Source organism: Hydra vulgaris, chromosome 03, assembly GCF_038396675.1.
Source record: "Hydra vulgaris chromosome 03, alternate assembly HydraT2T_AEP".
Taxonomy (NCBI): Eukaryota; Metazoa; Cnidaria; class Hydrozoa; order Anthoathecata; family Hydridae; genus Hydra; species Hydra vulgaris.
Genome location: NC_088922.1, coordinates 318,677 through 345,269, shown reverse-complemented (window position 1 = coordinate 345,269; position 26,593 = coordinate 318,677). Strand labels below are relative to the sequence as shown.

The following is a 26,593-nucleotide window of genomic DNA, read 5'->3' as shown; positions in this document are numbered from 1 at the left end:
AAAAACATTGTAAAAGCTTATTTCTTTTTAATGACGAAATAAATAAATAAATAAAAAGTAAGTCCTTATACTTTAGTCCAATATTTAAAGCATCTACCAGCAATATGGCATTTTGGTGATAAGAACAAACACAAACAGAATGTGTACCACTTGCACCTGGCAAAATGCACCACTTTGGTCTAAGTGAAGCAAATTTTGAGTAACTTATTTGTATTTCTGGATTGTTTTCTTTGTATAATACATATAGTTCCTTTAAATTACACAAAAGCAGTTTTTTTTGTTTATGAACGTTCTTTTGAATGCTAACATAATCTTTTTTTCCAGGCATAGTTCTACATAAATCACTTGAATCATAAAAAAGTTTAACAGAATCTTCTATTTTTTTTTTGTAAGACTTTCCCTTTATACAAAGGTGAGATAGCCAACAATCCTTTTTTATTAAAAAGTTGTCTAGCCTTTTTTGCTTGGTATTCTGTAACTGCAAAGTTATTTTGTACTTCTAATATTGACCAACTTGGGGGTGCCAGTGTTAGAAGTTGAACAATAGTCCTTTTGTCAGAACATAGAATTTTTTCTTTTATCAAGCTCATAATTTCATCAAAGTTTTCAGCCTTCTTTTTAATGTCATTTGGTTCATAACACAGTTTTGAGGGAACATTGAATTGACTTTCAGTTTTTCTAGTAAGGTTACTTACCATTTCTTTGATACGCGCAACTTTTCGCTTTCCTTCTGAGAGTATATGTTTTGATGACTTTGAATGAGATTTTGGAGGAGATATATTAAAATTTTCAAGTTCTTCATTGATCTCCTGTCTTTTTGATTTGAATGATGATACTAGAAAATCTTCATCTTGTTCACCCTGACTTTGCTTCTCTTCTTTAAGATCTGCTTTTTTGGCAATCTTTTGCTTACAGGGTTTGCAAAGTTTCTTCCCAGGAGCAATATTTAAGCTACTTCTCATCATATCTTGTGACTCATTTATCGTAACTACTCTAAGATTTTCTAAAAGTAATTGAATTGTATATACAATTGCATATAGCTTTATGTATTTTGTATATAGTATAATTGTATGTATAGTTGTATATAGCTTATCTGCACAATTGTTTAAAACATTGTTTATGTTTTGGAAAACACAAATTAAAAAAATGTATATTAAAATACTTAAATTCCACTTTTACTTACTTGTAATTTTCTTTGTATGTTTTTTGAATGGATCACAGCATGCTTTCTGCCATATAGGATACATTTTCAAATAATTTGTAGCATGTTTTTCACATAATGTTGTTAAGTTTGATAGTTCAATGTTACAGCGTAATGATATAGCTATTTTTTCTTCGTTGCTTAAAATTCCAATAACATCTTGTTGGCCTTTGCACGCATCTGATGTCATTAACCCAATAGAACACATCTTATAATAAACTACTTTGTATAAATGTGTTTCCTAAAAATAAGAGAATTCTTTTTTCCTACATAATTTTTAGTAAAAAAAAAAATTTAATATAGAAATAATTCAAACCTTTTCAGAATCCCACTGTTGTATAATCTTTTACACTGATAGATATTGTTAATTTTCTTAATAGATATATTTATATATATACAATTTATATATATATCAAATTATTAATTTGTTAAAATTTAAATAAAATTTACGAATGCTGTTTTTTAACTGAACTTGTTATAAACTAGTTATTATAAACTTTTACAAAAGTTGTCAAAATTTTAAAAACAAATGCACATCCATATCAGAATTCATAAATCCATATCACACTAATTCAGAATTCATAAATCCATATCACACTAATTCAGTTTTTATATAAAACAAAACAGGATGTTTTTTTCAGTTGTTAAGTTCAAATAACTAAGTTATCATATAATTAAGACTTCCTTAAATATAACAAAAATTTTTTTTTTTTTTAAGGAGTCTTTTAACTAAATATAATATTTTACAGAATTCTATTTGAAAGTTTTTTAAAATAGCTTATTGAAAATTTGATACATCTTTGAAATTAAAGTTCCGTATGTTTCAGTCGTTTTTCCAGTTAGATTTTTTGTGCCTAGTAAGATTATAAACAGCTGAAAATATTAACAGCAAAAAAAAAATTTTTTGATGCGGGTGTTTTGAGATATTGGGCCCCAAAGTTGTTTTATAGAAACTAGTTGTTTTATTAATTTTTAAGCATGTTCCTTTTATATTTGAGCATTTTAAGTACATTTATTGAATTCAGCATCAAAAAAACATTATATATGTTTATTTTCATGTTTTTGCCATTTTTATTTCTTATTATTTTAAGAAAAATGTTTTTTCAGAGTGTTATGAAAACCGGGTCATTTTGGGAAACCAGGTCAGTATTAAAATTGCAGTATCTTGTCAACCTCTCAACATTTTTAGCTAAAATTTTATATGTTAACTTTTCTTTTTAAGATGCAACAGCCAAAGAGGTTTTTAAAAAATTTGAAGACCCATGAAGACCCATCAAAATTTTCTAAATTTTGGGTGATTTGATGCGGAATTACCCCCCTAGAAATATTGTAATTTAATATAAAGAAGTTTATAAGGATAAGTTTACATACTATACCAGATGTTTCAACTTAATTAAATTTTATAAAAACTTATCTAAGATGTTAACTTTTAAAAATTTTATTGAATAGATATTTTCGAAGAATTATGAAAATTTCATAAAAGTTATTAATTTCAAAAATTATTTAAACGAAAAGTTTCTTTTAATAATTTTTTATTTAATTGCGCTTTCCTCAAAATATGTAATAAACATTTTAAGACATTTTGAAAAACCGACTGCAATCGCAAACTCTGTTAAACAAACTCAACGGTAACAAACGTTGCAGTTGAAAAACTTATTTCAGGGAATATTTGTATTAAAGTTAATGGCAATTCTACAGATAAAGTTTAAACAGTTAAAATCAATGACTTAAGTTCAGATCATCATTTGGAGTTAATTGAAGAGGAAATTTTCTCAGCTAAAGTCAAGAATAATTTTTCACAAATGATTCAGAAACTACGAGGGAAGATGGAAATTCCCAGCTTTCTGACCGAGCTGAAATAGATTGACAATAAACTTCATTCAGAAATATCAGATATTCCATCTACCTCAGGAGAAAACTTTCAACACAGAACTCCAGTGACATGGCCTAAAATAACGAACAAAATAAGGTACTTATTGATTGAGCATGGAACAGAGCAAGAAAGAAGAGAACTTTTATCAACCACGCTGTGTTACTTTGACAATAGAATGCGAAACTTCAGCATAAAATGATATTAAAAAATTCATCCTAATAGACAATAATCTGTCGGCCATTGGTTGTGTACATCAATAAAAAGGATTCATTATTTTGTTTTTACTGTTTGTTATTTTCAACAACAAAAGTTAATAATTTCTCAGAAATTTCAAAAAGATTTTGTTAGTAGAAAAAAACTAAACCCAAGAGATCCTGAACATGAAAACAGCAATAAACACTAAAGGTGCAATAAAAACCACAACGTCCTACTTTCTACTCGAATTTAAAATGACCTGATTAAGCTACTCGAAAAGAAAGTCAAAAATATTGTCAAACATCCGTTTTGACAGTACAACATATGCCTCCCGCAAGGAGTAGATGACCAGAGTAATCAGGTATATCCGCATCAATGATGAACCCTGTACAATTGAGAAAAGCTTTGTGGACTTCATTGAGTCTCACAAAAAAACCGAAGGTTTGGCAACTGAGATCACTAAAAAATTAGAGAAAGATTGTCTAAAGATTTTTGATTGCCATGGCCAAGATTACGACAATGAAGCCAACATGTCTGAAAAATACAATGGCGTCCAAGCTCACATCCATTCTCTTTGTGAGTCAGCAAGATTTTTTCTATGTGCAGCTCATACTTTTATCCTTGTTGGTGTCCATGCTGTTGAGGTTCTTGATAACATTTAATTACATTTTTTGGAAAAGTTCAAGCCATCTTTAACTTTTTTTCAAGTTCTACATCAAGATGGGAAAAAATGGTGACAATCTAATTATAGAAAAAATGACTCAAAGTGATCTGCAAAAAAAAAAAGAAGAAGTAATCACACCATTGCACTGACAAATCAAAGAAGTTCATCAGGTTTTGTAATCCATTATCTACAATCTCATGACAAATACTGTCGCAGTTTGCAGTGCAAAAGATCTTATCATTAAAATTGATTTCAGTTTTTTCTGTTTGTCGGATTTCTAGTGTCAAATTCTTCCTTTAACTGACCGGGAAAACAAACTGCTTCAGTATAAAAACACTTCAGTTGACATTGCAGCAATAAAATAAAAGGATTAAAGGGAATTAAAATTCCATTTAGAATTCGAGAGATTTTGGATTGGACAACATTACCAAAAAGGCGCCACAGAAACCAGAATGAAATTTTTTTTTTGTTCACATTTGCTGTCGTAGTAAATAAATTACTTTCAAAAACATAAACAAGGTTTCTGAAAGAAGATCGTACTGATCTTATCATCAAAACCTTTTACAAGCGTGTGTATATAAACTACATCAAAACATAATCAACACAATAAAACGATATTAAAAATAAAAGTTCTAAAGAAAATATAAAATTACAATTAAAAAAATCTTACTACATCATTCATTAAGATAATTAAAATTTTCAGTTTATATTTAATAATGGGAAAAGTAATATGCACGTCGAAATTAGACAAAACAATTTTATTCCAAAGATAGGGTACATTGTATGCAATACAAAACTGATTAAACTTGGTTTGACAAAAGGGTTCATATTTAAAATTTTTGTTTCTAAGTGTATATTTATTCATTGGTTTCAAACAAAAGAGATATTTGAAAACAAATAAAGGTATGTCATTTTTCCACATATACATAAAGCACAAAACAATTGAAACATTAAGCTCGTAAATATTGAGAGCTTTTCAATAAAAATTTTAATAAAAAGTGGTTTGAAATGAGTGTATCGATTCGCAAAATTTATTAAACGGATGGCATGTTTCTGACGGCGATTAAGGCATTTTGGCTTTCTTTTTTTAGTGCTTTCCCATGCAATATTAGCATAATTTAAATAACTATGAGTAAATGATTAGTAAAGTTTAGTTAAACTTTTTTTAAATAAATATATTCTGGTTTTATATAAATATCCAATATCTTTAGAAATTTTTGTACCTAAATAGTCGATATGCGTTTTCCATGTGATGTTTTCATCAAGAAAAACATAAAAGAACTTTGTTCTTTATTTTATTTATAATAATTTACAATTTGTTAAAAATCAAAATAATATATATAAAAAAAATTAGAGTTTAATAAATTTCAAAAATTTTTAATAAAAATTTATCAAGTCTTGCTTTAAAAGAGTTCAGAGACTGCGCATTTACCACTTGATTCAGTAATTTTTTTTTTTTTTTTTTTTTTTTTTGTAGTTATTTTAGGTGCTCCCAGAAGTTTTTACGGTCTTATCACAGAGCACCGCGGGAGAGCATTTAACAAGAAGTTCACGCCTCCTTCCGTACCAATGACGCTTGTTGAGTTAGAGCTGGCATCGAACCTCGGACCTCTGTGTTCTGAGCCAGAACTCTAACCACTGCGCCACGGCTGCTTCCGTTTATTCGCTTTAATGCGTTCCGTTTATTCGCAATACGGTTACTAAAAAATGCTTGTCGAGACGTCAATAGTAGACAATTTCATTTTGGATAATCGGTCCTTAAAATACAGATGTTTATAATTCTGTACCAGTTTGGTTGCGCGATGTTGGACATTTTCTATTGTTTTAATGTCATCTTTCAAAGTAGGATTCCATACAGGGGTGCAAACTCATGGTGCGGTCTAACTAGCACTGTGTACAGAGTACGAATCATTTCTGTATTTAAATGAGTGAAGGTACGCTTGATGACTCTGAGTACATTTTGCGCTTTTGCTGCTGCTGCGTTAACTTGATGATGCCATTTGATGTCCGATGAGATCAACACGCCGAGGTCACGTTATACTGTTGTTTTGCCTAGTTTGTACTCAACACCATTTTCTGTAATCGTAAAGATGGTCTTAGGGTTCTTTTTGCCAATGTGCATAACATTGCATAGGGTTCTTTTTGCCAATGTGCATAACATAACATTGCACTTCCCTTTGTTTAATTCCATAACCCATATACTTGTCTATTCAACTAACTTGTTGATATCGTTTTGCAAACTGATTGTATCCGAAATGTTTTTTATCGGTTTCATTAGCTTGCTGTCGTCAGCGTAAAGTTTGCATATACATTGTACAATGTATATGCAAACTTTACGCTGACGAAATGTTTTTTATCGGTTTCATTAGCTTCTGGTATGTTGTTAATGAATACCAAAATCAAGGATCTGTTCTTGAATCTCCTCAAGGATCTGTTCTTGGATCTCCTTCGTTTTTGATATTCATTAACAGCATACCAGAAACACTACAATTGTAGTGTTTCTGGTATGTTGTTAATGAATATCAAAAACAAAGGAGATCCAAGAACAGATCCTTGAGGAACACCACTGAGTATATTCAACCATGACAATGAAACTTCTCCCATTACAACGCGTTGCCTACGATTGTTTAAAAAAACCTAAAAAAAAGGTATTTGTATTCTAAATATATTTTTTCATTTGCAGATGATTATGTGTTAAGATATTTTATATAAAACTTCTGTTTTATTTTTGATGATTTTTTAAATCCCCTGGTCACCCATGGGTTGTTTATAATCTTTGGATCTGATGTTTTTACAATGATAGGAAAATTAGCGTCATACACGGAATAAAATGTTTCAAAAAAATTTTCGTAAATTTTGTCTGCATTACCATTAAAGTTAATATGCATCCAGTGTAGGAGTGATAATTGGTTTTTAAATTGTTTTATATGGTTTCGTTAAAAGTGCGTATTTTAATTTTATTTGAATTGGTTGTAGTTTCAGAGTTTGATTTAAGCAACAAAAATGTTGGAAAATGATCAAATGTATCCAATTTTAGGATACCTGTTTGGATATCATTGTCGGATATATCTGTTGCAATGATATTATCAATCTAAGACGCTGAGTTTTTTTCACTATTGTTGGACGATTAATCAAGGGGATTGCTCCAGTTTCGAAAAAAGAACCGTAAAAATTTTTAATTTTATTATCTTCACTATATAGAAAACAATTCATATTTAGGTCCCCAAAAATGAAAATCTTTTTTTTTTCTTTAATGCCTTTTTTAAAAATAATACGTTTGTTAAAAAAAAACGATCAAGTTCTCACTCACGCGTCAGATGGTCGATAACAACAGCTTAAGGCCGCTCACCACATGACGAAATACTCACGCGAAGCGAATTTTTTCGCTACGACGAAACGCCGTTTTAATTTCCATCTGGTTTTTTTTAAAACCAGATTTCTCAAATCTGGTTTGTGTTTTTATCATTTGCCTTAGAATTTTTGTTTTGGTTTATTGTAGAAAATCTGGTTTAAATCTGGTTTATATTAAAGTCTTTGGTCTTTTTTTGTTTTTTCTGGTATTTTTTTTAAAATTTGGTTTAATTCTGGTTTATTTAATAATAAATCAATTTAATCAAGTTTTTATTTCATGAAAAAAATTAATTTGAGGGAAAGAAAGGTTTCCATTTTTTTCATTTTATAGAAGAACAATCAAGTTTAAAATAAACGAAAGAAATGCTGACATTAAACTCTTAAGACGTTAAAAACTTTTACTTGTAATGTCATTAAATTTAATGACATTACAAGTAAAAGTTTTTAACGTTTTAAGATTTTAATGTCAGCATTTCTTTCGTTTATTTTAAACTTGATTGTTCTTCTATAAAATGAAAAAAATGGAAATCTTTCTTTCCCTCAAATTGATTTTTTAATGAAATAACAACTTGAGAAATAACATTCATTACAGGCAGATTTTTGTAATGAATGTTATTTCTCAAGTTGAAAAACCCATTTTAAATCTACTGTTATATCTTATGGATGCAAAAATTTAAAGCATTGAAAATCATTACAGAAATGCAGTCATTTTCATCAAATCATATTTAATAAGGCGAAAGATTTTTTTACCAGAGCTTTAAAATAATTGAGTCAATTATCGCAAAGGTTAGAAAAGAAATCTATATCCATATGCAAGCGAAAAAAAATATATATATATTTTACAGGTTGATAGTGTCGGATTTAGTATAGGTGATTGGAAGTGAGCTACTTTCCCCACGCCGCTTTGAAGGCTGGACTGCTCCCCATTAAACATTCACTAATTCGTTCTTCTCCTCCTCTCTCACTCTCTTACAAATTAAATTTAAATATACAAGGATGAATTTTTGAATAAAAAAGCATTTTTTTTCAAAATATAAATTATAAACAAGACTTTAAATCAAAAAATTATGATTTTTTTCTTTTTTTTTTTGGTCTGGTTTATTTCCGTTTTATTTTTGTTTCGTTTTTGGCTTGTGCCCGAAAAAAATCTGGCAACCCTGTTACTTTCTTTTGCGCTACTTTTTTTTTCGTTGTCAACAATAAAAATGGCAGCAACAAGTTTACTCTGTATGTTTAACTAAAAACAATTATTATTATTTTAGCATACTTTCTACTGTGAAGCATATGGAAAATTTCTTTTCATGCATTAATTTAACATTTCTGTCTTTGTATGTAAGATGTGATACAATTTTGTAATACAATAGTTCAATATAAGGTTTTTTTATGAAAAAAGTATTAGAAAATAAATACTAAACTCTGATATAAACATTTCTGTTAAAAAACTGCTACTGCAAGAACGAACAGCGGGTTTAACTCTATGTAGGGTTTTTTACAAAAAGGTTTATTTTCGTGTGGCCACTTGAAGATAAATATTCTTATGAAGTATAACTTTCGTAATTGACAGTGTGCACGTTTACATTTGTAATTTCTTGATTTAAGTCTTGCTCCTTATTTGATGAATTTACTCATGCTAGCCAATTTTCAGAGTAAGTTCATATAAAATGAATAAGAACGCTAAGTTAAGAATTTTGTTTTTTCGCAGGAGAACTTAATTTAAAATGAGGAATATAAAAGTTTGAACTATTATTTAAATTAATCGAAATCCACGTTTCAGTCAAACAACTTATATTAAAACAATTTTTGCTTCCTCTAACAAATTGAGTAGTTTTTCAAAACTATTATTAAGGCTTCGAATGTTTACGTGGAGAGTTCTAACTTTATTTAAACCTTTGTCGCAAACATTAAAAAAAAACAACCTTTTTAATTCGCTTGGATAGAAATTGGAACCCTTCTAATTCGCTTGGATATGAGCAATCCATAAGCGTGTTGTGGAAAAAATTTATATCGGGTTTTATATTTTCATTTCTATTTATTTCAGAAAAGTTGAAATTTATGGATTCAAAATCACAAGTCCCAGCTATGCTTTTTTTTTTTAAGGGGCATTTATTTTTAGAAAAATTTCTTTTGAAAACGTAATGTTTGGGTTTCTAAATTCTCTGCAAAAAATTCTATCATATTTTATAACAGCATACTTGCCTTCACTGCGTAGTCTTTTTACTTCCTCACATTTTACGACTCTCAATAGTTTCCTTCGCAAAATCTTCATTAATAAATACACCAGTTCCACGCAAGTTTTTCACGTTTAGAATTTTGTTTTTGTCCTGGTAATTTAATAGCTTCACAACTATTGTTCTTGGTAGTTTACTGTCTCTTGATTTGCCCACTCGATGCGCTCTTTCCACAACCACTTCGCTGTCAATTTTCAGTTGCTTATTGAAAATATTTTTTACTGTATTTTCACAGTCACTCCATGTTTCGTTAGGTTTTTCTTCAACTCCATTTATTCGTAGATTATTTCGACAAGATCTATTTTCTAAATCGATTGTTTTTTTTTGCGTAAAATATTTAAATCCTTATAGCTTTTTAGTTTGCACAACCTTAAAAATCACTTTTTAATTTGTAGAACCTTTTCCATTATTATAGGTTTATTTCTTGGAAGTTTAGAGTTGTTTTAAGATCTAATAGAATATTTTTATGAATATTCGTCACATTAGATTTGTTATTGTTTACATAAACTTCTAGTTTTTCAATTCTGTCCGTTATTATTTTTAAGTTTGCACTCGTAATCGATGCAAAACGTTTTTCTTGTTCTTTTAACAGCTTCTCTGTTTCTTTCAGAATAGATTTTTTTTGTTCTTTTAATTTGTTGGTAATTATTTTTTCTATGTTTTAAATTGAAATTTCCATATTTATATAATAATTTAAAGACGCTGTAGTGATCTTCCAAAAAAAGGTGGCTTTCCAATCAAGAGGAAGTGTAAAGTAAAGAGGATGGAACTTTATGAAGCTGGGGCCGTATTCTCATCTTTCCGTTAAGCTTAACGGAGCGTTAGTCAAAAATTTCTTTTAAATTACATTAATAAAAAATTTATTTGAAATTATAATTTTTTAAACATAAATATTTTATTTTGGTATAAGTTTTATTTTAACGAATTTATATAAATTTTCGTCATTTCTTTACTTAGAAATATTGTAATGAAATTCAGACAAAGCTCCATTAAGCTTAACGGAGAGATGAGAATACGGCTCCTGAAGACGACTTTTACCTCACAGCAGAAACAAAATTTGGATGCTAATGCAACCTTGTGTTGTGACAGCATTATTTTCACAAACTGATAGGCGGTTTGAGGCTGTATACTACTCCTAATTTGACTTCCTATGCGAGCATTCACTCACTAAAACTTTGGTGGATAAACTTTTAGACAAAAGCTAAAAATTTATCTCATATATAAGAGAGGTTTAGAGTAGTCTGATTTTCAGTCAGAAATGGCAAGTTTTAAATATTAAGCTGCTGCATTAATGGAAAACTTCGAAACCTAGCCCAATTGACATTTTGCAGCTCATTTATGAGAATTTATTGACTGTTGCTTATTCTAATACGGCAATTGCTTTTCGCATCATCCTCGACATACCGGTTACATTTGCTACGTGCAAAATTTCAGTAAAAATAAGCTCATAAAAAACTACATGAAATCAACTATGGATTCAGAACGTTTGTCTAGTCTGGCAATAGTTTTAGTTATACGAGTGGGCGACATCCTTAATTTTGATAACATCATAAGTGAACTTGCCTCCGAAATAGCCCGAAAAGTGTACTTGAACTGAAGTTTGTGCAACAATAAAAAAATTATACTTTACATTTGATGTGATAAATTTTGTGATCGATAAATCATTTATTTGATTATAATTTTTTTTTCTTGGCAGGGAGGGGACTGGGGTGCAATTTTCTTTGCATGCACGAAGCGCAAAGTTGGTTCGGTACTGCCTTGTGTATATATATATATGTATATATATATATATATATATATATATATATATATATATATGTATATATATATATATATGTATGTATGTATGTATGTATGTATGTATGTATGTATGTATGTATGTATGTATGTATGTATGTATGTATATATATATATATATATATATATATATATATATATATATATGTATATATATACATACATGTATATACTTATATGTACATAAAGATTTAATAAAGTTTAGTATAACGTTAAACGTTAAACTTTAGTGTAAGATTTAAAATACAACGTTTTTATGTTTGATAACCTTTTTTTTTTATTGTTAAAATAATCATTATTAAAAATGTTATTAATTATTTTAAAATATATAAACACGCATTGTGAAAAGAGGACAAGATATTTATCATTAATACAAAAAGTTAAGACGAGGTCTTTAGTTTTTGTCTTCTTTTTACATCCCAGTTGTAAATTCTTGCCATGCCTAATTATTAGGTTAAGGAATTTTAATAATAAAAATACAACATTAAAAAACATATTTTAATGTAAATTATACAAAAAGATTTGTCCAATAGAATTAGGTCCTAAAAAAAGAGAGAAATACACATATGTTTACGAAAATGTAAAGATAATTGATACAACTACATGTGCATACCACAACTGACATATTGGAATAGGAGGAATAAAATGTGCATACAATGAGTGACCGTTTAAAGTGGGGAAAGATACAAAAATGATACCTTTTATTAAACACACACACATGATATATTATATTTTTATACATGACTATGTGCGTATATATACATTTGGTCAGGTCAGGTCCAGGATCATCACGATCACCCTGCTACTGGTATTATGTAACCTAGTACTACCTGCCCCATGACCTGCTGCCTTGTAGGGTGTGTTTTTTGAAGCAAAGGCTAGGAGAAACAAACTCTAACTTAAAATTCCTCTGCCTTGGGGATCTTGGTTGAGTAAAGGCAAGAGATGTTGTCTCGATAAAACGATTCATCTTGACAGATGTTAACTGCATCCAGCTAAAAATCCCCTGTCTTAGGGGTCTTGGTTGAGTAAAGGCTAGAGATGGTGTCTCGATAATAATACTCATCTTGGGCAGATGTTAACTGCATCCAGCTACTGTCTTGTAGGAGGCCTCTTAGACAAAGAGTTCAGGGGTAAGCAGAATAATTCTGCTAACCAGCTTTGAACCCCTTCTTCATCTATTAGGCTGACGCAAAAGTAAACCTGTGTTACATTGTTTCCTGCCTAGGATGATGAATGCTAGATTTATTTGACTCTTCTCATAGGTTTTCGTTTGTGCCTTCTTGATAGTGGCTATGCAAATCTTCCTGTTTTCTCCTAATAAGGGTAAAGCTCTAAAACTCAGTTTAATGGTTCTGAGACCGACTGGTAGTAAGGTTTCCCGAACTCTGTGGTAGCTCTCGGAGAGACTGATTCCATCAACAGCTGCAAAATATCAGAGTATTAACAGTGTGATATTGCGCATGGATGGTATCCCTGATAATACTTTAGGTGCGCATTGTCAAGACCACATAAGGAGCCCTATGTTACGACTTAGGGCAAATTAACAGGACTGTGAAAATTGCATAGCTCATTGTTTAAGAGGCCGTACTTTATCTATGAATGAGTCAAATTCTTATTAAATTAAATTATGCCAAAAGAAAACCAAAATATTAAACAAAAAACCATCCCCACCACCTAACTGTTTTAATATACCTTTTACTAATATTCGTGGTCTGCTAAGCAACCTTCCATCAGTTGAATCTTACCTCTTGCAAAATTCACCAGACTTGCTGCTCTTAGTAAGACTAATTTAAATTCTGCTATTTCTTCTTCTGATCTCAGTGTTGATGGGTACTATTCTTTGATTCGCAAAGACTCCAATAGTCATATGCTTGGCTTGGGGGTATACTGGGGGTATACATACGCATCAATTCACCTGTTTATCGGGAAATCATGTTTGAATCCTTTGACCATTCATTTATGTGCTTCCGCTTAACACCTCTTTACTCTACCACCTTTCTCTTTGTTCTTTATCGTTCTCATTCTTCCAAAGACTGCAATCTTTTAGATATAATTTCTGATCAAATCAACTATGCCCTGAAATTATTGTTAATGGTGACTTAAATGCTCATGTTATTGGTGACTTAAATACTCATCACATTGAATGGCTTGACTCTAATGCCCTGGGCCCTGCTGGCACTAAAGCCTATAACTCCTGCATTTCTCAATCTTTTACTCAGATAGTTAACTTTGTGACTCATTTTCCTGACAACCCTAATCATTTACCTTCACTCCTTGATTTATATCTGGTCTTTGATCATAGGCTGTGTTCTGTTTCTCTAAATCTTGAATCTTATTTCAGAAGTTAGGCTCTAGAGACTTTTAGAAAATCTTCAACAGTGTCATTAATGAGGGTGCGTCTATCATTCCATCTGTCATTCAAAGATCCCAAAGATAAGGCACAATTATTTGCAAAGAAGTTTTCTTCAAATTCAACTCTTGAATCTTACGGCCATTCTCTTTCTTCCATTCCAATTAAACAGGTTAACCCATTGTTAGACATTCAAATCACTCCGGCTTCCAATGCTGAAGTCATATCTCGATTAAACTCTTCTACAGCTTGTGGTCCAGACAAAATTCCTGTCGTAGTCTTACTAATTTGTTTTCCAGAACTCTCTTCAATTCTCTCTAAACTATTTAATAAGTGCTTGACTGAGTCTTGTTTGTCGGCATGTTGGAAAATGGCTTCTGTTGTTCTAATTTGTAAAAAAACTCTGGTGAACATTCTGACCCTCCAATTATCGCCCGATCAGTATTCTTTCTGTTATTAGCAAGGTCTTTGAGTCTTTGATAAGCAAATTTCACCCATCCCATCTTGAGTCAAATAATTTAATGTCCGACAATCAATACGGATTTTGATCCTCTCACTCTACATCTGACTTGCTAACTGCTGTGACTGAAAGATTTTATTGTGCATTAGATGGAGGCAGAGAGGTTAGGGCTATTGCTCTTGACATATCTAAAGCTTTTGACAATGTTTGGCATGCAGATTTTCTCCATTAGCTTGTTTCATATAGTGTACCTGGGAAAGTTTTTGAGATAATTAAATCATTTCTTTCTAACCGCTTTATTAAAGTCATCCTCGAAGGCCGAAACTTTTCTTTATTTCCAGTAACTTCTGGGGTACCTCAAGGTTCTATCATTGGTCATGTATTTTCTCTTATCTACATTAATGATCTTCCTGACATACTTACATCTAAAGTAGGTCTTTTTGCTGATGACTTTATACTCCTGTCTCAACAAAAAGTTCTCTCTTTTTGATAGCCTAGAACAGGCAGCCGATCTTGAATCTGATCTCGCTTCTGTAACAGATTGAGGCTCACAGTGGCTTGTAAATTTTAACTCCAACAAAACTCAGTTATTTACTGCAAATAACTATCGCAGAACTGTCCAGATTCTTATATTAATGAATGGCAACCCTCTCACTGAATCCTATTCATTATATCTTCTTGGATTATCATTTACTACTGACCTTTCATGGAAACCATATATACAATCGATTGCTAAATTAGCATCTGCTAAGGTTGCTTCCCTTTATTATGCTCGCCACTTTCTCTCTCCTGATTTCATTCTCTACCATCACAAATCTCTATTTTGGCCCTGTATGGAATACTGTTGTCATACTTGGGCTGGTTTTTCTAATGCTGCTCTTTCTCTTCTAGACAAGGTCCAAAACGCATTGTAAATGTAGTTGGACCTGTTCTATCTGTTAAGCATAAGCCTCTTTCTCATTGCCATAAAGTTGCACCTCTTTATCTTTTCTACAAATACTACCATGGTCGCTGCTCAAAGGAGCTATCATCTCTAGTTCCATTAACTGAAATTCGTTCTCACTTGACTCGCCATTCATCAAATCTCATTCTTTTACTGCATCTGTCCCTCCATGCTCCAAAAACTTTTATTTGTCTAGTTTTTTTCCCCGCACTATAACCCTTTGAAACACTATTTCATCTTCATGTTTTCCTAACTAATACAACCTTCAACTTTTTTAGTCTTCTATCAACCGCTTCCTTGCTATATATCTCTATTCCTTTTTTTTTAGTAACTTCCAACTTAATAGTGGTTGCTTGCAGCCTTTTTGGGAGTATATCAGAATAATAATTAAAAAAATTAAAAACACTTTGAAGAGTAAATACTAATGAAAAAAAGTTTTTAATATTTGAAAAGATACTGACTTCAGTTGTTGTAATTTGATCTCTTAAATAGTCCAAATCATTATCTAGCTCAAGCAGCTGTGACTCTGCTGCAGACAGATTTTTCTTTAAGAGTTCATCAGCCTCATCAATATTATACTCCAGCATTACATTAGCACCTAGCCATAAACATACTTTATCAGTTGTTGGTACTTTTGCATGAACAAATAATTGATCAGATAGCATGAACTGAGTTTTCAATGGTTCTTTTTCATTCTGAAACGTATATCATTGGTTTAGAAAAATTTCCTTACAATTTAGCATTATAATTTTAACAATAAAACTCTAAAAATAAAAGGAAAAATATTTTCATACCACCTTTTTGTTTTTAAGAAAATTTATAGAACTAAGAGTTGCTTTAATATCAGGGATTTGAGTTGATAATCTTAATAACAAAATAAAATTAAAATATTAAAAAAAAAACTTTTAAAATTAAAAAATGATTTATAAAACTTTAAACAACCTAATTTTTTTGTTGAGTAAGTTTGATTCCATGAATCTATACTTTTGAAACTGTTCATCAAGCTTTTGTAAAGCAGCTTCAGATGAACTTTCTTTTACCATATAAGCATCAACATCATTCTAAAAGCCATCATTAAATCATTAAATTAAAAAAACTGTAACCATAAAAACCATCATAAACCTTTTAAATCATACCATAAAAACCATCATAAAACTATTAAATCATACAAAAAAAAATTATTAAATTATACCATAAAAACCATTATAAAATTAATAAATTATACCATATATGCTCCAAATCTTAAGTAAAAAATAGAAAACCCTAAAGTTACATAGTAAAAAAGGAAACCCAATACCATAGAAAAAAAAAAAAGCAAATCCTAGGGTCATATATTAAAAAAAAAAACAAAACCTAAATATAGGAAAAAAGAAACCATTATGTCATATTTTAAACTATCAACAATATAGTACAGTTTTACTATGTTCATAATACAAATGTATTATGAAATATAACTGTACAACAACATAGTATAGTTGTACTATTCAATTGCATAGTAGTTTAAACTTATGCACTTTTTGACACTGAGCTTGTCACATTTATTAAAAAAGGTTACTGTTAAAATTAAGTTTACTCACTGTTAAAGTTTTAAAATTGTTCAGAATTTGCTAGTTTTCTTTTAAAACTCTTAGTATTTTCTGAACACAATAGTTACCATACTGTTAGTCTATTGATTTTGTTTGCAAAACTTTACGTAAGTTAATATTTAAAGCTAATATATCACACAAACAGCTAAGAGCAACTATGTCCAAATTCTTCATTTGGACATAGTATTTAATAAATCTACAATATTTATAAAACTTGAATTAAAGAGTAGCCCAGATTTGTATCTTTTAACCCATCTTGTTTCACACAGACATTTTTATTTTTAAAACAATATTTTTTGTGGTTGATGCTTTAAAAAAACCACTTCTTTGATTGTTCCAATTGCATTTTGAACCATTTGTATATTTGAACTCTTTGAAAATGAAAGATTTAAAGAATGGCTATTACATGGACATTTTACAGCATTTTATAATACTTTCTAAAGTTCAACAACTGCAACTTTATGTTCCCCTATCATTAAGTTGCACGTATCTCTGCTAATTTCAACACTTGAATCTACTTAAACTGTATTATCTTGTGAAGTTAAACAGTTTAGGTTAATATTTTTCCTGTTATGATTGGTTTTATTGTATCATAATTATCAATGTGAAATCAATAGGCGGGTTTAAATGTACAAGACTTTGCAGTGATCATTTTAATTCTGGTAAAATAATTATAGGTATTTTTTAGCTTGTTTTTGATTCCTTTTTTTTTTTAAACTTGAATAAACATTTTGAAAAATATGAATGTATTTCAATATTGAAAAATATGAAAAAAATATTTTGAAAAATATGCATCAAATCAAATTTTTTTTAAATTAATTTTTTCTCTAAGCTCAGATTTGGTTGATTAGAGGAAAAAGATTTTTAAAAACAAAGTTGAAAAAAATTAAAAATTTTTTAACTATGTTTTATATGCTGCAGTATAAAACACTTAACAAGTTTTATGAAAAATGTAGTCACGATTAAGTCTTATTATTTACTTTTTTGTTGTATTACTTCGTTTTTTAAATTGTTTGTTAATATGGATCTAAAGTATCATTTAACTTTAGGTACACAAAATGATTGTAATCAATATGATAACTTACAAAAAGAACTTAAAAAAAGAAATTTAAAATTGTGTAAGTTGCAATATAAAGTTATAAAATTGAAGTCAACAATTTTCATGTAATCAAATTTCAAAAAACAATTCAAAAGTTCTATTTTACACTGGTATTAGAGCAGAAAACTACACCTGGCTATTTAAAAGAATTAAAAATCATGTTAAATGCTTTACAAAAAATATCCTTAGAATGATTTATTGCTAGTTTTAATGCAATTACATAGAAGGTTATTAACAAAAGATCTTGCTTTCAGGTTTTCAATTAATAATGGCTTGGTGTCAAAAATATTCTGATGTTGGATTTTTTTTATTGCATCTAGAGCAAAATTTTTAATAAATTGGCCAGACCAAACTATGATGAGAAAAGTTCTACCTCAATGTTTTCATAATTTCCAAAGCTGTTTTTCCAAAGCAATTTCTATTATTGACTGTTTTGAAATATTTATATAGATCCCTAGTGCTAAACTCTAGGTCTCAGTCATGATAAACATACAAAAAAAGTAATAGAATTAAATATCTAATTAGCATCACCCCAACAAGTTCTATAAGTCTCTTTTTCAAAAGGTACAATATTAAAAGTGCCAGCATTCACTAAAGGAAGAAGTCAATTCTCTGCTAAAGAAGTGGACAATTCAAGACAGCTTGCCAATGTAAGGATTCATGTTGAGCGAGTTATTGGATGATTGAGAAAGTTTGATATTTTAAATTTTAAATTACCTATAAGCCCAGTAAATGAAAAATTGCAAAAATACTTATTTCATTTTTATTAATTTTTTGTTTTATATCTTTACAAGTTGGGCGCTGACTTGTCAGAAACTATAAATGTTAACTTGTTTAAACAAAAATAATTCAAACAAATTCAAATTTTTGTAAGCTTATAACATGTAAAGGTTATAAAAAATTGAATAAAAAAATATATATATTTTTTGATACTCATTAATCTTAGTTTTTAAATAACAGTAGTCAGTGTTCTTGATTTCACAATAAAAAACGTCATGAACACGTCCAGAAATAAAGAAGTTGTATGCTTCTAAAGACTGATATACTCTTATATTATCTCTGCAGAGAGAACTATATCTAATTAATACACCCAGTCCTTTCATCAGATCTAGTGAAAGGACTGGGTGTACTAATAAATTGTAGTTGTATGTCACCATGTGATATATTAGGAACCATTGTCATCTTATTTTTCCAGTCATCGATAGAAAATGGATCTGGCAAAACCAATCCATTTTCCAGAGATAATTTTTCTTAGTATTTTTTTTGATCTTTATGATTAAGAGTTGGAAAATATTTTGCAAAAAATATGATTTCTTCTTTTAAAGTTATTTATATAATTTATAATATAATTATTATAACACAAAAAATTTTTAAATTAAATAATATGTAAAGTTAAATGATAATTCTATTTATCAGTGGAAGTTGTGGTTATATATCAATGTTTGTTTTTTACTACCAAAACCACGTTAGACTGAGTTAGAAAAATAAAATGCGTCATCCCGCAACTCACCTATATATCCAAAAAAATTTTTTTGAATTTTTTTTTCCTGCAGCATTCATTTATATGGTTTCAAGTAACACTGCTTATATAGTTGGAATTAGCACCAGCATTTTTTATGTGTTTTTTCAAGACAGTATCACCACTAGCTACTCTAAATAAAAAAAGCTTTCTAAATTTTTCTTCATTATTGAAAAGTGAATGGTTATTTTCATCTGGTTTTTTCATTTGGTTATTTAGAATTTTCTTTTAAATTTAATTTGCCACTGATCTGGATGCTCTCCATGGGATATTTTATTCTCAAAAGAAAAAATTATTGACTAAATAATTGGTATTAATTGTAGTCTGTTTTCTAATACCTGTTTCTTTCTATTACTGCCCAATGTGTTTCTAATATCTGATATAAGGTTTTCTTAAAACCCTAATAAAGTTCACTGCATTCTTTAAAGCTTCTTCGTGATATTAATTCTGGTAATGTACAACTAAACTGAATATTTATTGAAGTGTTAACCAATTTATTTGTTTTACTAGTTTCAATAAATTATGAAAAATTACACAACACATACAAAATATAAATATTTTCTAACATTAACAGTGACTTTGTTGTTGACTCAATACTTTAACTACTATTGCTGTTGCCAGCTTTACTTAATTAAAAAATAAAAAAAGAAGTTGTTTCTACTGGCTTGCTTTGTTTTAGAAACAATTTATTTGTTAACTTATTTTGAGCACATTGATAAAAAAATGTTTTAATTTGAATAACAGTAATGTTTTTATATAAGGGAAAAATAATTTTCAAAGACAAAATAGATTTCTGTATTGTAATGATATTTTGTTAAAGATTTTTGTAAAGCTTATAAATTTTGGTTAATATATACTTAACATATTAACTGCTTATAACTAGGAGGGAAAGACTTTGTAGAAATGATTTTCTTACTTAAAAAAACTTTAAATACTATATTTATTTTAATATAAAAAATTTTTCAAAATTTCCTTTATTTTGAAACATAATAAAGCAAATTAAAATTATAAATTGAACCTTAACCCTGCCAGTAAACTTATTTCATCATTAGTTTTAAAATTGCTTTATTTTGGTTTAGTGATAAAATTGAAGAGCCAAAATTTGATAAAATTGACCTTATAAGACCTTGCATATATGTCTTATGTTAAAACAACCTTGCTTCTCACATGCAACATGTTAAAAAATATTGTTTCTCACATAATATATATATATATATATATATATATATATATATATATATATATATATATATATATATATATATATATATATATATCACATGCTAAAACAAGAACATTTGATAGTTTTTTTAATCAAACATTTGCTAATATAGTAATGTAAAAAATACTACAACAATAATATTGCTTTTACTAATGTAACTAACTTGTAAAGTTTTTAGTTAAACTTTATTTAAAACTACTTACAATAAAGTTAAATAACAATTTACATTACAATAAACTTCAAAACTAGTTGGACTTTACATATTTATAAAATCAAGTTAAGTTATTTAAAACTCACTAGCAAATGCAGTAACTTGAAGTGCGTTGGCTTACCTTACCATGGTATCTCTTGTTATAACTGATTTTATATGTTAAACAACAATGCTGAAGTTATAAAAAACTAACTTTTAGATCATTACAGTTACTTGTAATTTAAAATGTATGTGAAGCCTAAAATGTTGGTAATAGAACTTTGCTCTCATATTTTCAATTGGAATTGGAATAAGGTTTATATTATACAAGGAAGTAACCAAGGTATAAGACAATATAATTAAAAAAGATCATTTTATGTCGAATATGCACTGATAGAGGATTGTATTCTGTATTTGTTTTAAAAATTGAAACATTTTTTCTTAAAACATAAAATTGACATTTAAAACAAAGAATTAAGTTGTAAAAAATGTATATATGGCAACGATCAATAACAGAAGGAATTTAAATCTTGTTTTCAAGGTTCAACTTAAAAACAAGATTTAAATTCTAAAGCTGTTCTAGTTATGATTAAAAACACTAGACTATTTTCCTCACCCTTTGTTAAAATCGAAAGGTGGCTTTTATGTTCACCAATTTTAGCACCATCTAAAATTGGATTTATAGTTTTTGATTAATCAATTTGTAGAATCAACAGTTGTTTTTATTACAATGATCCACAGTATTTGCTAAAATATTTTCATGCAATTTTATTTTGTCTCTGCAGGAAGCAAATTGATATTTTGTTTTGGGTCTTGACCTGATATTGAATTTTAGTCTCATTTTAATATACTTAAACTGTAAAAAACAAGATTAAAATGCATTTGAATAATTTAAACTATAATTTTCAAATTCTTTAAAAAATCTGCATTTTAATGTACAAAAAATTTACATCATAAAGAACAGCTGAAAATCTCAATGCCATCTGAATTTAAATTAATATGTTTAAATTCAGAAGATTTCCCAATTGTAACAAAACTTTATAGCAATTCAAAAAATTTTGAGGTATTTTATATAAAAAATTTTAAAATTTTCTATATTTTTATATATAATTATAACAGAAAACATTATGTTGTAACTAGAAGTCACAACTACTACAAAAGCAAAATGTTCCAGGTCAGCTTTAATTTGTAAAAATATATATATAAAAAGTCAACTTTAATTTATAAAAATTCATAAAAAATCTTTAAAAAAATGAAATCATGATCTTTATTAATTATACATTATTCTAGAACTTTTACTGTATTGAAAATTTGTATGTATTTTTATATATAGACGGATTGCTTTGTTTACATTTTTAAGCGCATGCACAAAAAATGACAGGCAAAACATGTTCAAATTTTGTTTGAAATCCTGCGTATTTCCAAAACAGTGCAGTTACTTTCTCTAAATATAAGTTCCTTTTTTCAAATCATGCCTGATAATAAATTTCACACAAATGTGTGTGTGTGTATACATATATATATATAATATACATTTAATATATATATAAATTAGTAAAAAAACTTTACTTTTTTTCTTCAAATAAAGAAATATATATATATATATATATATATATATATATAATATATATATATATATATATATATATATATATATGAAGCTGCAAATAGAATATAAAAATCTTATTTAACAATTAAATGTAATTGTATACAATTGCATGCATGTTTGTAGCGAGTCCCTAAATTTAAAGTCCTACATTATGCATAATATCAAACTTTTTAGCTATTTAGAAGCCAGTTTTAAATGAAAGTTAAAAAAAATTTTTTATTTAATTTAACTAAAATTTATATTTTTTTATGGATCAGAAAAAATTATCAAGAATATTTTAAGAAATTTGAATATTTTTATAAAATATACATTTATAAAATATAAGTTTATACAAATATACGTTTATAAAATGTTTTATGAAAAAAGTTTTGTCAACAAATCATAAAATATTTTTTCCAATTTAAAAAGGAGTTAAATTTTATTTAGTAATCTTGCACAAAAGATTTTTATATTTTATTTATGTTGCAAAATGCACGTAGACAAAAACATTTTTTATTTGACTGAAATATTGTAGTATTAGCACACTTTTTTTTTTTTTTACATCTCTTCCAACAAGGCTGCAAGCAACCACTATAAGAGCTGAAAGTTACTGGAAGACGAAGTTTGTAGATAACGATTACAAGATAACGATTGACGCAAAAGATTGCAAATTATATAAAACAGGAAAGCCAGATGAAGTCAAATGGTATCATTACACTTGTAATGATACCATTTGACTGGACAATGAAAATTAATACACTCTGTCAAAGGAAGAAATTTTGAACATTTACACATGCAGAATAGCTGTAGTTAAGTTGGATTCAATTTTCTTGCTACAATTTTTGTCAATTTTTGTCAACTTCTTCAAAAACTGTTTTAAGTTTATTCTTAAACTTATAACTGAATTTCTCAGATACAGAGTTTATCATTTATCATAACTCCAACAGACAATATTTTGTTTTGGTTACTATCGTTTGTTGTTGTATTTGATAGTAATGGTTATTAGTTTTAATTAGACCATCTTTATTAAGTAAATACTTTTGGTCATCTTTCCACAACTCTAAGCTGTTTTTATATTTATAGAGAATTTCATTAAAAATAAATACCCATTCCATGGCAATTTCATTTTTCAATTCCATCTGGACTTGCACTTAGGATAATCAACATCAATGTACAAACCTGAGACAGTAATGGAAAGATTTATTTGTTGTAGAGACATTGCATTCAAAAGTTTGTATTTTGCAATACTTTCCATTTTAAGATTATAATCTGTTGGAATATAGCAAACAATTTCAGAAAATGATATCATTTAATTTAAAAAGACTTGTGAGTGGTTATTAAAAGAACATTGTACCCCATTTTATGAACAGATTCAGTATTTTATAAACACATGCAATCCAGCCCTGCGAATTTTCCAAAAAGTGTTTTTCCTTTAAGTTTTAGAAAAATTTTTTTTAGTATTAAATTGATTTTGATGAGATTTCATAAACAATTTGAGTAAAACTTTTGATTTTTCTGTAATTTTATCTTGGCCTTCATTAATAAGCAATGGCTCATAATAAGCAGTAATTGGTTTAGGTTGAACTTTAGGAGTAAAGTAAAGCTTATTTTCATATGTAGGGTCTGTTTCATTACAGTTCTCTGTTTCATCAGTTTACCAACTAAAAATTTTAAAAACAACATCTTTTGATGCTTATTTATGTAAATTTTGAAATTCTCTGTTTTTTCTATAACTTTGCTGAATTCATTGAAGTATAGAATAATAGAAGTATATCTTGTTAATTTTAAATTTATTTTACTTTTAAAAATTAGCAAAGAATTTTTTGATACTGATTAACAAAATTTGACACATTGTAACGCGCTGGTTCCACTTTAGTGTGAGACTTTTTCTATTCACATAGTTTACTTGTACAAACTTCACACCATAACCTTTGCTTTAGCTCCAATGTTTTGCCTGTCGTTTTTTGCGTACGTGCTTTAGAATGTAAACAAAGCAACCTGTCTATACTCATATGCAATTCAAAATTTTACTTACCAAAAATAGGGCTTCAGGTATTCCTCTGTGCTTTTTCTTAACCAAAGGAGTTTCTGTCATTCTGTTATTATAAAACTCTTGTAAAATAAATAAATAAAAAATTAAATGTATTCAAGTAATAAAAATATCCCCTATTATATTAACTTGTATGAATTATTCCAAATAAATACTATTTAAAAAAAAAAGAAAAAAAAGAATTCAAATAAAAAATAACTAAAACCAATAAAAACAAAAGTACAATTAGTTAATTATCTATTAACTTGGAAATTCATAAAATTGCAAAAACTAGTAACAAATAATTTTATCTAACATTAATCAAATGATTCAGCCAGCATTTTCTCTTCAGCGTGTCTAATGTCATATAACTCCTGAAATTTTTTTCTTTTTTGCATTTCTTTAGCTTCTTGTTTACTTATTTCGCGTTGATGATAAAGATCGGAAAATGGATCATTCTCATAATCTTTACACAAATTCAGTTTATCTTCGATTGCCAAGATTTCGGTTTGATCTGCGACCTTAATGTTGCAGACAATTTCTTGTATTCTTTTCAGCTTAGATAAAACATTCTCAATGGAGTCTGTATCTAATGTTAATTGCAAATAACCAATTAATTGTTCTCTTCCAACACCATTTTCAATTGCAGCTAAAGCAAGTTGACTAGGAGTAAAAAGCAAAATTACATCGGTAAGCAAACTGTTAGTCAAAAATTGCTCTATATTTGTTCGATGTTTTTCAATATCAGGTATAGTTTTTTTTGTTTTAATGTCAATTAAAAAACCTTCAAGCGGACGATAGGGGCTATGAACTGTCAAGTGGTAGTTTAGCTTTTGAAGTAAAACAAGTTCATTATCAATAAGAAATTTCTGCATGTTTAAAGAACGTTTGACAACAGCTTGCTCCATAAATTGATCAATTGATACATTATACTCATCTATTTTACATGCTAAGTAAACACACAGATAAGCAATATCTTTAGGATGAAATTCCATAACAGAAGTATATAAAAAAAACCGTTTGAAATAAGATAATGATGTACCAATTACTGATAAAGGTACAGGTGGTTTAAACCTTCGACAAATATTAAAAACAAACTGTGTATAATAAGTTAACAATAGTTTTTCTTCATTAGGATTTAAATATTCAATGTTAGCCTTAGACTTCAGTTTTCGATGCATTTCTATAAAGTTATTGTTTGATGCAGCACGGCTAAAATCAATTTTATCGATGCTTTCAAAAATCCAGTGCTTTCGCTGTGAACTTGTGTGAAACATCTTTTAAATTATTATATTGTTTTTTAAAAGAAACTTGCAAATAATCTTTTAAATTAAAAAATATAAGTATTCGGAAACAAAAATAATTAAAAACCTTTTTCATATTGTAACATTTAACTTATGAATTCTTTATCTTATTAGTCATAGTACATTGTATTTTCTTAACTACTTACTTTCTTAACTACTTATTTTCTTAACATAGTTATATTTACAATATTTAAATTTGAGTGTATGATTTTATATTGAAATGTAGATGCATGATTTTACATGTGTGGAACTTAATGTAGTGTTTTACAACAAAATTAAGGTTAGGTTATTTATGAGATATTAGTATTTAAGAATATTAATGATATTAATGCAGAATAGTACACTATGAACATAAACATTTTATATGTACATATATATTTTATATATGCACTTATGTATATATAAAATCAATTGTATATATATATATATATATATTGTATTGTATAATGTATACTAACATACATTAATATACATATATAAATAAATATATTTTTATATATACATTTATCTATATCTATATCTATATATATATATATATATATATATATATATATATATATATATATATATATATATATATATATATATTTATGTATATATATATATTTATGTATATATGTATATTAATGTATGTATATATACATACATATTTTCTGATGATCTTGATGAAGGAAAAACTGACAGTCGAGGGTCAAGTAATATATATATATATATATATATATATATATATATATATATATATATATATATATATATATATATATACATATAAATATATATATATATATACATATAAATATATATATATATATATATATATATATATATATATATATATATAATAATAATAATAATAACAATAATAATAAATTTTTTCAAGTATGGGAGAGTAACCCATTAAAAAAACCATATAAAATAAAAAAAACATTTATTGCATAGCAACAACATACTATTCACTATGTATAATATTAACAATTTTATTTATAACTAT

At 27.9% G+C, this 26,593-nt stretch overlaps 2 protein-coding genes across 3 annotated transcripts; both read right to left on the bottom strand.

The window, feature by feature from the left end:
- Window positions 1-11,648: 11,648 nt before the first annotated feature.
- Window positions 11,649-24,479, bottom strand: LOC100201532 (prefoldin subunit 3). 2 transcript variants are annotated; one of them, XM_065792008.1, is made up of 5 exons: window positions 24,305-24,479; window positions 16,008-16,126; window positions 15,860-15,929; window positions 15,523-15,760; window positions 11,649-11,751 (listed from the first exon to the last, which is right to left on the bottom strand). In XM_065792008.1, exons 1-5 carry the CDS (start codon window positions 24,362-24,364, stop codon window positions 11,690-11,692), a joined length of 549 nt encoding a protein of 182 aa, XP_065648080.1. In that variant the 5' UTR covers window positions 24,365-24,479; the 3' UTR covers window positions 11,649-11,689. The 2 variants fall into 2 exon arrangements, with proteins under 2 accessions (XP_065648080.1, XP_065648081.1); XM_065792009.1 differs by having other exon boundaries at window positions 15,863-15,929.
- A 60-nt stretch (window positions 24,480-24,539) lies between these two features.
- On the bottom strand, window positions 24,540-25,575 carry LOC100213308 (cyclin-H). The gene has a single exon (XM_065792007.1). The coding sequence runs from the start codon at window positions 25,573-25,575 to the stop codon at window positions 24,616-24,618; it is 960 nt and encodes a 319-aa protein (XP_065648079.1). The 3' UTR covers window positions 24,540-24,615.
- Window positions 25,576-26,593: the final 1,018 nt, after the last annotated feature.